At 43.2% G+C, this 15,784-nt stretch overlaps 1 protein-coding gene across 17 annotated transcripts in view; it reads left to right on the plus strand.

The window, feature by feature from the left end:
* SGIP1 (SH3GL interacting endocytic adaptor 1) overlaps positions 1-15,784 on the plus strand; it is a 61,976-nt gene that overhangs the window by 16,620 nt on the left and 29,572 nt on the right. For 8 of the 17 annotated variants that reach the window (XM_072127617.1, XM_072127618.1, XM_072127620.1 and 5 more), the window contains exons 4-13: positions 760-816; positions 963-1,020; positions 1,604-1,779; positions 5,275-5,309; positions 11,149-11,194; positions 12,588-12,612; positions 14,310-14,361; positions 14,791-14,858; positions 15,354-15,446; positions 15,543-15,617. In XM_072127617.1, the coding sequence (XP_071983718.1) occupies positions 760-816; positions 963-1,020; positions 1,604-1,779; positions 5,275-5,309; positions 11,149-11,194; positions 12,588-12,612; positions 14,310-14,361; positions 14,791-14,858; positions 15,354-15,446; positions 15,543-15,617 (685 nt within the window). Of the gene's footprint in view, positions 1-759; positions 817-962; positions 1,021-1,603; positions 1,780-5,198; positions 5,211-5,274; positions 5,310-11,148; positions 11,195-12,587; positions 12,613-14,309; positions 14,362-14,790; positions 14,859-15,353; positions 15,447-15,542; positions 15,618-15,784 lie in introns of all 17 variants that reach the window. The other 9 variants (XM_072127619.1, XM_072127628.1, XM_072127629.1 and 6 more) reach the window with 3 other exon arrangements.

Below are 15,784 nucleotides of genomic sequence, written 5' to 3' on the forward strand. Positions count from 1 at the left end.
TTTTCCCTGCTGTTCCTCTTTGCTGATCTCATTATTTATCTCAAAGATCAGTCATTTCTGGACTGTGTGCTGTTCCTTACACCTTGCAGTCGACAGTCTGTGCTACTAGGAATTACTGGCGTTTCAGTATAGTGCTGTTTGTCGTGCCTCTCTCTTAAAGTGATTGACGTCTTTATAAGAATTGGCTCAAGATTTAAGGCACTGCTGCTACGTCTATGAGATGGCAGTGCCTTAGAGCGGTGGTCCCCAACCTTTTGGTTACCAAGGATCCAATAAATGCAAATTTAAGGATGTGCCCCCCCATATTGCCACCATTACGCTGTAACTTATCCCAAACCATAGAAAGTCCCCTACCCCATCCCCCCCCTAATAATAATAATAACAATTCCTTTATTTAACAGAGCTGCCAATTCGTTCCCTGTCCCCATGGGGCTCGCAATCTAATTAACCTACTAGTATACTTTGGAGTGTGGGAGGAAACCGGAGGACCCAGAGGAAACCCACTCTTATAATCTCCCTTTAGTAGATTTCCTTTGACCCCTGGACTAAACACCTGTGTCAGCCCCTGTTACGTGGAATATCAGGAATGAAAATCTTATAGAAAATCCCTTGTGTATTGATATGTAGACAAACTCCTCACCTTATTGTTTGCGAGACTGCGATCATATAAAGCCCTCGAGCAGCAGTAGGGAACATTGTATCCATCCTTTTATTGAACTGTGTTTATATATAAATCGTTTTATGTTTTCGCATTATTAGAAGAAAGCAAATGGAGCCCCAAACGGATTCTATGCAGAGATTGACTGGGAGCGATATGTAAGTCGACTCGTTTATAGGATTTAATGCATGACCAGTGGGGAGTTGTTTTCTGGGGTTTTTTTTGTTGTTTTTTTTTTTTCTCCAGTTTTATAAAATCTATGACCAAGTCAGAAACTGATAATTTATTGTATTTTATATTTTAGACTTGTCCAGAGGTGGATGATGAGGGCTACAGCATCAGACCTGATATTGAACCTGGCTATATCCTTGTACTTCTGTAGTGTTTCTTGCTGGTTCGTCTGGTATCTACAGGTACTGAAGTGTTTAGTACCGTATTTTTCGGACTGTAAGGCACACAAAAAGGTGCGCCTTATAGTCCAGTGCGCCTTGTATATGAACCGCACTTACAGACAACAGCTGCCTTGAACTGTGCACAGGTCTGCCACCTGCTGGTCATTCATCCTTATAATCAGGTGCGCCTTATATATGAACCTAGACATTTTAGCAGGCATTTATTAATGGTGCGCCTTATAGTCCGAAAAATATGGTAATCTGATTGTAGCTATTGGGGGACTGTCTGTCTACAAGTTTGTCTCCCAGCTAGGGCCTCATACACAGCCCCTTGTTTGAACGTATAGGACACGTTGTTAATTATTTCTTGCACTCATACACATTGCTGCGGTTTCCACACCCCTGCGTATGAGCCGGCTGCCTGTGTTTGCAGGCCGGTCATCAGTGTGTGAGAAGCCACCAATCTGCAAACAGCAGACCACGTGTCTATAATCCCCCTTTAATGGTTTTGGATATTCTGATGGTTTTGGTATCATCCTTAACTGTGATTCACCTACCAAAGCAAAACACTTCTACTCCTCAAGTGAATCTGAAGAAGAACAAGAGTCTCGCAAGAAGTTCAATATCCGGATAAAGCCTTTACAAGCCAAGGATAGCCTGAAGAGCGCCGCCACCGTGGACGAGCTGAAAGCCTCCATAGGAAACATTGCACTTTCCCCTTCCCCTGTGGTGAGTGTCTTTATGAGACATACTATGCATTACTGATGACATTCATAATACTAGTAGATCTGCCAAATTCTGAAAAGTTTTACTTTATTACGCTTAGGATTGTCAGTGTATTGGGATGTAAACTAAAACCTGGATATAAAAGTCTCCTCCCCCCATTTTTTTTTTTTTTTTTTTTTTTTTTAGTAATATTTTACTGACTGATGTAGATTTGTACTAAAGGTTATGTGATTTGTGCCTTTGAATCAAGCAGGTCTTTGCATAGAGCTCTTTACACAAGTGCGTCTATATGTTATCTTTCATCAAAGGCAATGGGCCCTTGTTATGAAAAAAGGGGGGGCAAGTATTGCTCATTTTTGAATTTTAATGCCTTATTAGTCTTAAAGGGAGAGTGTCACTAATTTTTATGTTATGGAAATGTCCTTTCAAGATTTCCCTCTTTTTTAGGGCTCATTCACATGGCCGTCTGGGGGGGGGGGCGTACATGCGACTGCAAATTTGCGGCCGCATATACATCCCCATAGACAGCAATGGCCGTGTGGTGGCGGTACAGTGCCACACATGCGTGGCACCGATCCGCGCCGTGCACCGCTAAAAGATAGATTTCTATGGAGGGAGGAGGCGTCAACTCCTCTCCCGCACACGGCGGTGTGCCCGCATGCTGGGCATACCGCATGTGAAATTTTGCCCATTTTCCTATTGAAAAAAAAAAAATCTCAGGTCATGTGTCAATGAGCTGAGAGTCATATTTTGCCTTAGACGAGTCAGGTTTGGAGGCTGCAAGTGCAGTGTCGATTCAGATGCACGCTGCTGGTGTCATATTAAAGATAGTAAAAGCTCATCTTTTACATTCCATCAGGCTTGTGGTTCTGTGCGCTACAGAAGCGTTGATACAGGAAGTTAAAGACATAGTTGAAAATGCAAGCTGCAAATCCAGCTCCTGCCTATTTTTTTTAGCTGCCTGCATTTCCAGTTCTGTAACTCTCCACAAGCCGGATGTGAAAGTTTCTGGGTACTATAGAACTGAAGAAGTGCAGCCTCTAAACTGATCTCATCTCAAGTAAAATATGACTAACCTCTGATTAGTTTTCATAAGGAGTTTTTTTTTAATTGGTAAATGGGTGAGATATCACATAAACTAGGGAATTACAGAAAGGACATTTCATCCCATACCTGAGGAGCGAGTAGCTTAATGGGTAAAGTATGTGACAATGTGACCTTTACTGGTCCACATTGTGTTCCTGAAAAAGGGCAGGAAAAAAGGCAGAATATCCGTAGCCAAGTGACAGCCAAATGAGTCAGTATTTTGTCTTCCTTTGGGTCACTATCTGCGTGGTCTGTTACAGATACATAGTATTCCATAGTATATAATGTGTCTCCCTCTGTGTCAGGCCGCTTCTTCCATGCTGCTGTCCTAATTCTGTGTTCCTGTTTTCTTGCTAGAACATAGATTACTACCCTTGCCCACACACACGCAGCCTGAACACCCAGATGTCACAGCTGTGTCACTCTCTGTCCCCTCCAAGACTGGAGCTCATCTTGTGTCAGTGTAATTGGTGCTGCCTGACAGTCGTCAGTGCTATTGCAGTTGCCGGTGGCTTCCAGTCCTTCATTTTTTGGTCCATATCTCTATTTTTGGAGCTGCCTGCGGCTGGGAATATTTTTTGCCTCTGTTTTCATTACACTGAAAACTCCAGTGGTCTAAACCCAGCAGCGCTATAGCTCATGGTTAGCGATGGGGGGGGGGGGGGGGGTATATGCAGTGTTCATCCTCCCAGCCATAAAATACCTATGTCCTTTTTTGCTATAAGCTCTGAGTTTCTATGGCAACCACCTTGACAAAGATGGTTACTGTGGTTACGTCAGATCCGTCATTTACTAAAAGGGTCATTTGCTATGAGTAGAGGTTGCTGGGAGGGTGGATGCAGGGAGAGGCACGTGGAAGTTAATGCTTTTCAACTATTTTAGGCAAAAATCGATTTAATTTATCCCCATGAAAAGCGAATTGTAGTTTTTGGGGGTTTCTTCAATTTAAATTTGTGGCAAAACCGTGAATGGTGTATATGTTTTATGCTGTAGCCATAACTCCATAGTGTGCAGAAGTGTTGCAGAACTCCATAGTGTGTGTAAATGTAAGAAACTTGGAAAAAGTGGAGAAATAAGCAAATTTGTAAAGTTTGTTTCCTTTTATTCACTCGTTCTTAAACTGATATTCACTCTGAAATCTCAGCGGAATTTGTCTTGGTCTCCCAAGACGGACTGTCAGATTCTAGTTTCAAGTTTCTGTAGCAATAATACATTTACTTCACACCCTTATTCATCAGAACTGGTTCGTTCTGCTCTATAATGTCCTTATAATTCACTCCCCGGAGCAGTATTCATGGCACAACTATTTTCCTCTATTTACCAGGAGACCCTCCTGCAGCTCCAGGAGCAGCTCCTACAGCCCCATCAGACGATCATTACACACGTGACCACTGAGCTAATCCCTCGCCTCACATCTGAATGAACGACTCTTGACCAATAAGGGCAGATATTGGATCAGTGGTTACATGCGCAATGAACTAGATGTTAGGACTTCTGGTCAGAAGAACCAAAGACTGAGAGCTGCTACTGGAGCTGTAGGAGGACCTTCTGAAATGCAGGTATATACAGGCAGTCCCCGGGTTACGTACAAGATAGGTTCCATAGGTTTGTTCTTAAGTTGAATTTGTATGTAAGTAGAAACTGTATATTTTTATAATTGTAGATCCAGAAAATTTTTGCCCCAGTGACAATTGGAGTTTCAAAATTTTGTTGCTGTAATGGGACCAAGGATTATCAATAAAGCTTCATCACAGACACTTTACAGCTGATTGTTGCAGTCTGGGACTATAGTAACATCCAGAGAGGTCACAGGGGGAAGAGGGGGCCGTCTTTAACTAAGAGTCGCCTGTAAGTCGGGTGCCCTTAAGTAAACAAGTAAAACCCCCATGGATTTTTAATAAAATTGAATAACCCCTTTAAGAGCTGATAGCCCAGGGCTCTGGCCTCGAGCATGAGAGTAACTTACTATTATAAATCATTGCTATGAATGGCGCGGTTTGTTACAAGAGGAAGCTTGTGTTGACTCATTAAAGAAGAAGCCGTTCAACGGGATTACAGGATTTTCATGTCCTCTAGAACATCTTGTCTCCTCAAGAACAATACTGAATAGACTCCACAGATATTTCTTTTTTTTCCACATCTACAAGTGTTTGCATTGTGTAAAGTCATATTTTCAGATTTTATGTGTTTATGTGTTCAAGCAGCCAATATGAAAAACAGATTTTATTTAGGATGCCCTGTAAGTTTTATTGGTTGACACTTTGGTCTTGTCTGCAGTCTGTCTAATTTTGTGTGCCTGTTTTTATTTTTTTGTTTTAATGTGCTTCATTTTGTAGAGGAGAAGTCCGGTAAGCAAAAATTATAATTTTTTTTTTTCCTGTGTTTTCTTTTTTTTTTTGTTTTTTTTTTTAGTTTTTACGGTACAGTTGTCTCCACCACAGTGTAAAGTAAATTTTATACACTATTGTGCACCTATAGCACTGGATTTGTGTTCACTCCTATAAAATAATACTTAAAGGGGTTGTCCGAGTTCTTTAAAAAACGCTAAAAGTGGCCGGGACAGGGCTGCTTAAAAAAAATAAAGCTGTACTTACCTCCCGGTGCCCTCCCGTATCCAGCGCTGCTGTCGCTCCGGTCCGGGCGCCATGTAAACAAATATGGCCGCCGGAGCAGCGCTGGATTCAGCTTCCGGCCGCCCGTGGCCGGGCACGCCTATCCGTCCCTATACACAGCATTGTGTATGGGGGCCGGCAGGTTGTCGGGTCCGGCCGGAACTGAGTCCAGCGCTGCTCCGGCGGCCATGTTTGTTTACATGGCGCCCGGACCGGAGCGGCAGCAGCGCTGGATACGGGAGGGCACCGGGAGGTAAGTACATCTTTATTTTTTTTAAGCAGCCCTGTCCCGGCCACTTTTAGCTTTTTTTAAAGAACTCGGACAACCCCTTTAAAGCAAAACTCTATGCAAAACTGATTGTCAAAGACCAAAGAGGGTGGAGCCAGCATTGGGCAAGTTACAATGTATCAGGTTTGCCTGGAGTGTTCTATTAACCTTTGCACAAACCTTTGTGGGAGATTTGTGGTGTTCTCATATTGATGGTGTCGGGGTGATGGTTTTATCCCACACTTCTACTTTACACATTATCCCTGTTATGAGACATATGTTATAAACAATCTAGTGCCAGAGTTATTCTCAGGACAGAGGAGACAAATTATGGTGGGAAATAAGTATCTGGTTAATAACAAAAGTTTACCTCAATACTTAGTTGTATCTTTTGTTGGCAATGACCAAGGTCAAATATTTTCTGTAAGTCTTCACAAGGTCATTGTAACCAATCTTCAGAAACCAGACAGCCTTGGGTCTGACGTGCCAGTGGCAAACAAGAGGTTAACACCCGCAATCGGTTGTGTTAGTGATGGGTGTTTCCTGCAATATGCAGCAACCCCATCTCTGTATGAAGAGGGCTCAGCCAGTGAGCCTTCTTCATACACCCTTCATAGTTCGCTGGCAGATATATCCATCAGTGAGCGTGAAAGGGTTAATAAAGACTGAAAGATGCACCAGTTTTGGAACTATAATTGTCTTGGTCTCACCAGTGACCTGAATCCCTACATGGCTTAAAGGAAATCTACCATTTGATTTCATGCATTATGAACCAAACATACATTAAGAATGCTGTAGCCGCACTGATGCAGAAACATATCTTGTTTGGTTTTGCTGAAAAAATAATTATAAAATTCAGGACCTTGGGAATGCTGGGTTGCATGCTTTGCATTACACGGAGCTTCCTGAACTGTCCAGACAGGATTAATCAACCTGTTCTGGATCACTCATACACAACAGCTGAGGGGGATGGTGCAGTGATTGATTACTTCTGCCTGTCAGCGACAACACAGTGATTACATTAGTCTCTGAAGCAGTGCAAGAGGAGAAACGCCGAGCCAGGTCTCAATATCCGGAATTTTATAATAAGCTCAGGGACTAAACAAGGTATGTTTTTGCGTCAGTGTAGCTACATCATTCTCAAGGTTTGTTTGCTTCATAATGCATCAAATTAAATGGTAGGTTTCCTTTAAGCAGGGGGGCGCGTCTGGCACTGCAGGATCTGGGTCGCTGGCAGTGTAGTGTGTTGCTCACGTTACGTTGGTCCCAGCTTTCTGCATGTCAGTCATTCGCCCCCTGTGTGCTTCTGGGATTTGTGCAGGTCATTAGGTTCCCGTGTTGTATGGGATTTCTGCAGGTTAGTCACTAGGTCCCTGTGTGGTTTTGGGATTTTTGCAAGTCACTAGATTCCTGTTGGGTTCTGGGGTTTCTGTAGGTCAGTCACTATGTCCCCCGTGTGGTTCTGGGAACTCTGCAGGTCCGTCACTAGGTCCCTGCTGGGTTCTGGGATTTCTGCAAGTTATTAGGTCCCCGTGTGGTTCTGGGATTTCTGCAGGTCAAACACTAGGTCCCCCGTGTGGTTCTGGGAATTCTGCAGGTCCTTCACTAGGTCCCTGTTGGGTTCTGGGATTTCTGCAAGTCATTAGGTCCCCGTGTGGTTCTGGGATTTCTGCAGGTCAAACACTAGGTCCCCCGTGTGGTTCTGGGAATTCTGCAGGTCCTTCACTAGGTCCCTGTTGGGTTCTGGGATTTCTGCAAGTCATTAGGTCCCTGTGTGGTTCTGGGATTTCTGCAGGTCAAACACTAGGTCCCCCGTGTGGTTCTGGGAATTCTGCAGGTCCTTCACTAGGTCCCTGTTGGGTTCTGGGATTTCTGCAAGTTATTAGGTCCCCGTGTGGTTCTGGGATTTCTGCAGGTCAAACACTAGGTCCCCCGTGTGGTTCTGGGAATTCTGCAGGTCCTTCACTAGGTCCCTGTTGGGTTCTGGGATTTCTGCAAGTCATTAGGTCCCCGTGTGGTTCTGGGATTTCTGCAGGTCAAACACTAGGTCCCCCGTGTGGTTCTGGGAATTCTGCAGGTCCTTCACTAGGTCCCTGTTGGGTTCTGGGATTTCTGCAAGTCATTAGGTCCCCGTGTGGTTCTGGGATTTCTGCAGGTCAAACACTAGGTCCCCCGTGTGGTTCTGGGAATTCTGCAGGTCCTTCACTAGGTCCCTGTTGGGTTCTGGGATTTCTGCAAGTCATTAGGTCCACGTGTGGTTCTGGGATTTCTGCAGGTCAAACACTAGGTCCCCCGTGTGGTTCTGGGAATTCTGCAGGTCAAACACTAGGTCCCCCGTGTGGTTCTGGGAATTCTGCAGGTCCTTCACTAGGTCCCTGTTGGGTTCTGGGATTTCTGCAAGTCATTAGGTCCCCGTGTGGTTCTGGGATTTCTGCAGGTCAAACACTAGGTCCCCCGTGTGGTTCTGGGAATTCTGCAGGTCCTTCACTAGGTCCCTGTTGGGTTCTGGGATTTCTGCAAGTCATTAGGTCCCCGTGTGGTTCTGGGATTTCTGCAGGTCAAACACTAGGTCCCCCGTGTGGTTCTGGGAATTCTGCAGGTCCTTCACTAGGTCCCTGTTGGGTTCTGGGATTTCTGCAAGTCATTAGGTCCCCGTGTGGTTCTGGGATTTCTGCAGGTCAAACACTAGGTCCCCCGTGTGGTTCTGGGAATTCTGCAGGTCCTTCACTAGGTCCCTGTTGGGTTCTGGGATTTCTGCAAGTCATTAGGTCCCCGTGTGGTTCTGGGATTTCTGCAGGTCAAACACTAGGTCCCCCGTGTGGTTCTGGGAATTCTGCAGGTCCTTCACTAGGTCCCTGTTGGGTTCTGGGATTTCTGCAAGTCATTAGGTCCACGTGTGGTTCTGGGATTTCTGCAGGTCAAACACTAGGTCCCCCGTGTGGTTCTGGGAATTCTGCAGGTCCTTCACTAGGTCCCTGTTGGGTTCTGGGATTTCTGCGAGTTATTAGGTCCCCCGTGTGGTTCTGGGATTTCTGCTGGTCAGTCCCTAGAATAAAGCAGAGGTGTTTTTTTAGCGCATAGTGAAAGTCTTAAAAACTGAGCCCACAAGAAGGTGCCGGAATTTTTCCCCACATTTTGATTTTTTTTCCAGCTTCCCAGTACACGGCATGCAATAAAAAAATAACGTCACAAAGAAGTAAAATTTGTTACGCACAAAATAAGCCCTCACACAGCTCTGTACACGGAAAAATGTATTTTTGAAGATGAAGTGAAAGAAAAAAGGCTGCGTCCTTAAAGGGTTAAAGGAGAAGTTACAGGTCTGTGAGAGCCAGAAATCTTGCTTGTTTTTGTAGGTGACCAGATACTTCTTTTCCACCATAATTTACAAATAAATTCTTCAGACAATGTGATTTTCTGAATGTGTTTTCACATTTTGTCTCTCCTAGTTGAGGTTCTACCTTTGGTGTCACTTACCGGCCTCTCTCATCTTTCTAAGCGGGAGAACTTGCACATTTGGTGGCTTAATAGTTTTTTTTCCCCACTGTATGGTGCCAGTATACAGATATGCTACTTATATGGTGGATTTGTACTACTGATTTTAGCCTTTGACAATGGATAGAGGGAAAATTTGTTACAAAATCTGCCAAAAATTGACCCAAACGTCTTTTGGATTTTTGCACTTTATACATCGCAGGCCGATAGGCACTGCAGGTTCTCTGAACGGCAAATGTATTATATTTGTGTATATCTCACCCCCATTCACGGCTGCAGATATTTTCACAGCAGATTAGGAATTTCTTAGAAACCTCTTTCTTCGCTGGTTGTAATATTGTTTAGGTGTTTTGATTCTGGTCTCTTTATAATCATCTCATTTAACCCAAATGTGTTATGATTTGCATTTGATTTCTGTGCTTGCTTCCTAAAGAGCAATTCACCTATGAAGTGTAGATTCACCCTGTGCTATGGGTCATACGAATATCCCCTGCGTCACCCATAGAGCATATCTCCCAACATTTCTGAAAGGGAAAGAGGGACAAAATGGCGGCACGCGCATCCCTGCCCGATGTCTGTAGAAGCCATTCAGTAACACAAGTTCTGACTTTGAAAGTATATACTAGGCGGGACACAGAGCTGGGACAACCCCAGCCACTGCGGGACCTGGGGGGAATATCCGGGACAATCTCCCAGCTGCCCGTGATGGCCGGGCATAGGTGAAAAAGCGGAACTGTCCCGCCAAAACCCGGGACGGTTGGGAGCTATGCATAGAGTACTGTTTTATAGGGGCTAAAAAGAAGGCGAGTCCTAGAACCTTAGGGGGTTGCACCATTTCGTCATATGGCAAATGAAATTGAGCATTGTTGTATCATGTTATAAGTTATTCCAATCTGGGGTACTTTTAATTTACTTTTATTTTGAGTATTTATATATAAATTATATATGGGTAGAATTGCTCTTTTAGGATCAGATCAACTTGTGCATAAAAATAGCAAAAATGAATCCCGCCTATTTTTGTGATCATACATACAATGACGAGTAGATCTGCCGAACACCGGAAATGTATTAATAGCTTTATAGTATTATTACTTTTTTTTTTTTCTACTAAAGGAGTCAAGAAAAAGTTTGTATCAAGGCGAAAATCTCCAAATTCACACAGAGATATAGTGATGGGAAGTTAGTGGGTGCACCTACAGCTAGTAAAAGACCCTTGATATCATAGATGGGGGGGGGGACCGAAGATGATGTCCACTCAGTACAAATGAGGAAATAAAAATTTAGGGTTGCTGTGGTGAGAATGTGTCCTCACACTGCTGTGCTCTCTGCAGACAGTTTTAGGTATTGTCCCTGGAGAGATATGTACTCGTACCTTTGTGCATTTTGTTAGTAGCTGCAGGACTGTACTGGAATGGAATCAGAATTGGCGTGCCCCTACACTGCTGAGCTCCATCTATCTCCACTCAACTCCTACACAGTTCTCAACTCCTGTGACATTTGACCAGAAGTTAGTGCTTTAACAACCAAAGGAACAGCTCATTGGAGTGATAAGAGCACAGCAGTGTGAGGACACGCCCCAGTGCACTAGGAAAAGCTGCAATCCTGGAATATAAATCCATATTTTACAGTCCTGCTGCTACTAAGAACACACACATGCCTGATTACACATCTCTCCAGGGACAATATTCCATTAATTCTGTAAGAGATCTGTCTAGTGACAGCCCCAGCTTTCTATATATGCTGCTATGACTTCTCTCATCACATTCAGAGCTGAATTTATAATTCTGTTGATTTCCAGGATTCTGTCTTACACAGATCTGGAGGACATAACATCCTAGGCTAATATGATGTTACTGATGGTAGTATCCAGTAGTTTGTGTGTTAGTGATCACTCATGTATCACTCTTTGACTAGGTGTGTCTTCTCTCTTCCCTTGTGCTGGCCGCAGAGACGTAGCCCGGTAAGGATCGCGACGCTACATATCTCCAATATTATCCATTTAATTTGTGTGTGTTTTGTATGTATTAGGATGTTTGTATGCAATTGTTTGGTTTAATATACAGAACCAGGATCTGGTTTCCTTCCTCTCTGGTATGTGGTGGGATGACTTCTTGTTTGCCTATGTGCAATGTATTGTATTTCTAAATAGCTTCATATGTCACTAGTCATAGGCTACAAGTTATGCCCAACTATAAGGCAACATTTAGCAGATTGCACTGATCCATTAAATGTTATAACTGGACGAATTCATGTGATCTGATACAGCCAGTTATACTTGTAGATACATGTGTGTCACCACTCATCCAGTTACTTTGCCACCAGTCACGTCTTCTGACAGCCCAGCTATAAGCCACTATTCATCAACTTGTACAACCACGTAGCATCACAGATGACAAGGCAGCCAGTTATATACCTTGGTGGTTTTATCATATACCATGCAGGTATTGAATGTCCACACCTACATTATAACATAATAATTCTTACCACCAGTTATGGTTACAATGGGTAGCCACCTTTTCAATTATACTTTCTATTGTCTTACTATGACTTTTCAGCCCTTTATACTCTGTGATGGTTGTGGGGGACACGCTGGTACCTTGTGCATACTTTGACAGTCCCTCTTGACACCTGACTTGACCCTTAGATAGTCCTGTAGCACCAGCTGGACCCTGTAGAGAGCCCGCTGACAGCAGCTATACCAAATAGATAGCCCTCCAGCTGGAGTCAGTAGATAGCCCTTTGGCACCACGCTTGGTCCCAGTAGAGAGCCCCGCTGGCGCCACGCCTGGCCCACCGGTAGAGAGCCCCGCTGGCACCACGCCTGGCCCACCGGTAGAGAGCCCCGCTGGCGCCACGCCTGGCCCACCGGTAGAGAGCCCCGCTGGCGCCACGCCTGGCCCACCGGTAGAGAGCCCCGCTGACGCCACCATCATAAAGCGAAACCTGTTCACGACTATTTAAGGGCTTCTGTTGACTTGAATATACTCCTATATATTGCTTTATTGTTCCTTTTGCCCCTGTTTTCTTGGTTAGACTGTTCAGAATGCCAAATATAATGTCCTCATATTGTAAATGATCAGAGTCTAAGCCTGTTAACACAAACCAGCTATTATCTTCCAGTTCTTGTAAGGTTTAGTATGACGGTAAGAGTCATCGTGTTCCTTAACAATCCTTCCTTTTCTGCCTCCATATAACCAGTTGGTTCTACTAACCTGCTCGGAGTAAAGTTTGTCGTAATATCTTGTTGCTTTCTGTGTAACCGGCTTGATCTAATAGCCTTGCGTGTCTGTGCAGAGTGCATGTATAACCAGCGCATGCCGCGTGCTATAATACGTGTTTGTTTTTATTAATAGGGCACAATTAAGAGACACTTGTCAAGTAAGTAGAAGGGTCAAAGGGAATGTTCTCTCTTGTAGGTCTTCTCCTTAGCATTGCATTAGAAGAGCTGGTCCATTAGTGTATTATAGTATCTATGGAGTGTACAGAACATTAAGGACGCCTGGATAGATGCATTGCTGGTGGCAGACCTTAGTTTTTTTTTCTCATCCACACCTCTAGCCCCATTTTATGAAACCTATTTTATACACCGAATTGAAAATGCACCAGGTACCTGATCTGGTCAGTCTATTTTTGACTCCTGTATATGATGTATATATGACTGGTCACCCACTTACATCCTAGGTTAACTAACAAACTAATGCCCTCCCTGCCAACGTTCTATATCTGTGCAATTTTTGCAGCCACTTTTGATCTGTTGAAATGTATTATTTTTTTTATTAATAAAGTGATATATTTGATCATTATTAAAAATAATAATGATAAAATTGCTCTTGGGAACATGACGGTTCCAACCTCCTAACACTAGATTTAGAGCGAGGCAAATAAAAGTAAGTCTATTTTGGGTAACCGGCCTCCCTAATGTATTGTACACGGGGTATAGTCAGGTACTAACTTCCTTTCTTTATACTATGTTACCACATTACCCTCTGTAATAAGCATCACCTTTATAGAGCAAGAAAAGCCAGGAGTTGCCTGCTGAACGACCAGCATCATAGATATTTTAGCCTGGCTAAAAAATCCTAAACTTGGTTCCCCTGCCATATATAAAGCTAGAGTAAGCAGCCTCTACTGTTGACTAGTCTACAATCATGGAAGGCAATGGCTTCTTGTTATACCCAAGTTGCTGGTACTTTTGATCGGTGGGTCCATCACTGCCACCTGATCTGCCCTCCATTCTCAGCATCCTCAGTGAGACGATCTCTCTTCAATCATGAAGCAATAGCATATCCTAGTAAATTCTTTCCAGTCTGATGATTCTTCTTTAAACTTAATAGGAAATAACTTGCTGATTGGTTGGAACCTGCAGCAGCAAACACTAAAAAGTGAGGCCTGGTACCAGTAATGAATGGACCAGCGAGTAGAGCATCGGTCTCCTGCTCCATTCATTGTCAGCATTCATCTACCTCTGGGAGTGCCATAGAGAATGAATGGAGTACAGGGGCACACGCTTCATTTGTCACCCTATTCACTATGGAGAACTGGACCCCCATTGTTTTTGAATGGCGCTGGTTGAAAAAATTCAGACCTCCAACGACTAGCATGTTATTCCCTATTTTTTGAGATAGTTGATATTGCTCTTAAACACTATTCCTATATTTTAATATTTCAATAATGGAATGAAATATTAAATGTAATAATAATATTAAGTTTTAAGTTTATATAGCCCCATCATATGCCATAGGGCTACAGAGATCATGGGGGACATGTACAAATAAAATAAGATATTACAGCATAATAACATAGTCATAGGAGTGAAGGGTTCTGCTTGCAAGAGCTTACAGTCTGAGGACATAATAATAATCTTTATATAGCGCCATTATATTCTGCAGCACTTTACACATCAAATAATATAAGAAAAAACTGGCATATACAAGATTTATTGGCCTAAATAATTGGGTACATGAAGGCACATTGAGTCTGGGCATAGCCACATTGGGTAATCATAGTCTTTGTGCATCGGCAGAGAGGGAAGTTTCCCAGGTCTGTCAAAACTGTGTAATGTTTAATATCTACAGGTGAAGAGATAGCAAGGCCAAGGCGTTCAACACCCACAGCTGAAATTGCAAGGTTAGTGCTACCTATGTACAAGATCTGCAACGTAAAGTGCAAATCATTGCAGATTATAGCCCAAAGCACTGATACACATCATCCGTGCCGTGATTTACAAATTTGCAAGTTCTCGTCACCTCTCCTTTACCCTTATGTGAGTATATATGGGCTCTTGCACACAACCGGTTTTTATTTTTTTCCACCCATGTTAAATAGATGGGAACTTGGGGGTTATTTTGCACGGATCCATAGATTTAAATGGAGCAGAATAAAATACGCTCTTAAAAGGCAGATCCGTTGCAAAAAGTAAGCATGAACCTATAGACTTGTCTATATGGGCCAAAAAAATGATGGTGCACTTAAGGAAAAAACTGTTGTGTTCCTGAGCCCAAATCCACTGTGAGAATTCGGCAATAATTTAGTTCTTGTTTTTTTGATCGATTTTAGTAAGAAAGCTCCAGCTGAATTGTTCGGTCCTCCCCTGGAGTCTACATTTGAGGTTGCAAAGTCTGAAGGTAAAGATAAGTGATAAACTTTTCAATATACATATAATAATTTTCAAGAGGGGTTTCCATTCATTGCTGTTGACTGCCTATCCTTGGGATAGGCAATCGATTATGTATTGTGGGGCTCAGCTGTTCACTGCTGCAAAAGTGTAGACACACAGACGCAGTGACTCAGTGGCTCTGTGTGTCTGAAGTGGCAGGATATTGTCACTACAGTTAGGCCCCCCATTGAAAGTGAATGGGAACCTCCACTGTAATTACAGCTTTTGGTCACTACAAGAACACAGAGCCAACTTCTTCTGCTTTAGTTCTGTTGACACGTTAAAGCTTATTGGTGCAGAGACGGGGTGTCTGTCAACAACAAATATTAATAGACTATTCATTTCTGGAAAACCCAACTAAAGTGGGCAATCCCTATTAGCTCAGTTTCTGAGCACGGAATTTGCAGCTTTGTTTCCCTACAAATATTTGTGCTTCAGCGCATAATTTATTATTTTTTTTTAGTTTCACTAGACCAATCTGAAATATGGGGATCCTCTCAAATAGGCGCCGCAACTTCAGAATCTCCAAAGTTGTCAAGACCATTCCCAACTGGAAGTAAGTAGTCTGTGCATATTATACTGGGATTTTAGTATCCCTGATGCCTTAACTGAGTGGGAATATTAAGTCTACGTGATTTTCTTCAATGTTCAGCGCCTCCACCCATTCCACCCAAAAATATTCCGGCTACACCACCGAGGACGGCTTCACCATTACCAGCAGGAACAGGTGAGATTGATAATTTTTTGTTCTCCTTGGTTAGGTAGTGAGCTGGCATCTACATATACACGTTCTGTCATTAGCAGCTAATTATGTCCTGGATTTCCCTTCATTTACTGCAGTATAAGTTTTTGTATTTTCCAAACATAGTTTTTCAGCAGAGACAATAGATTGTT

Source organism: Engystomops pustulosus, chromosome 10 (genome assembly GCF_040894005.1).
Source record: "Engystomops pustulosus chromosome 10, aEngPut4.maternal, whole genome shotgun sequence".
In the NCBI taxonomy this organism is placed as follows: Eukaryota; Metazoa; Chordata; class Amphibia; order Anura; family Leptodactylidae; genus Engystomops; species Engystomops pustulosus.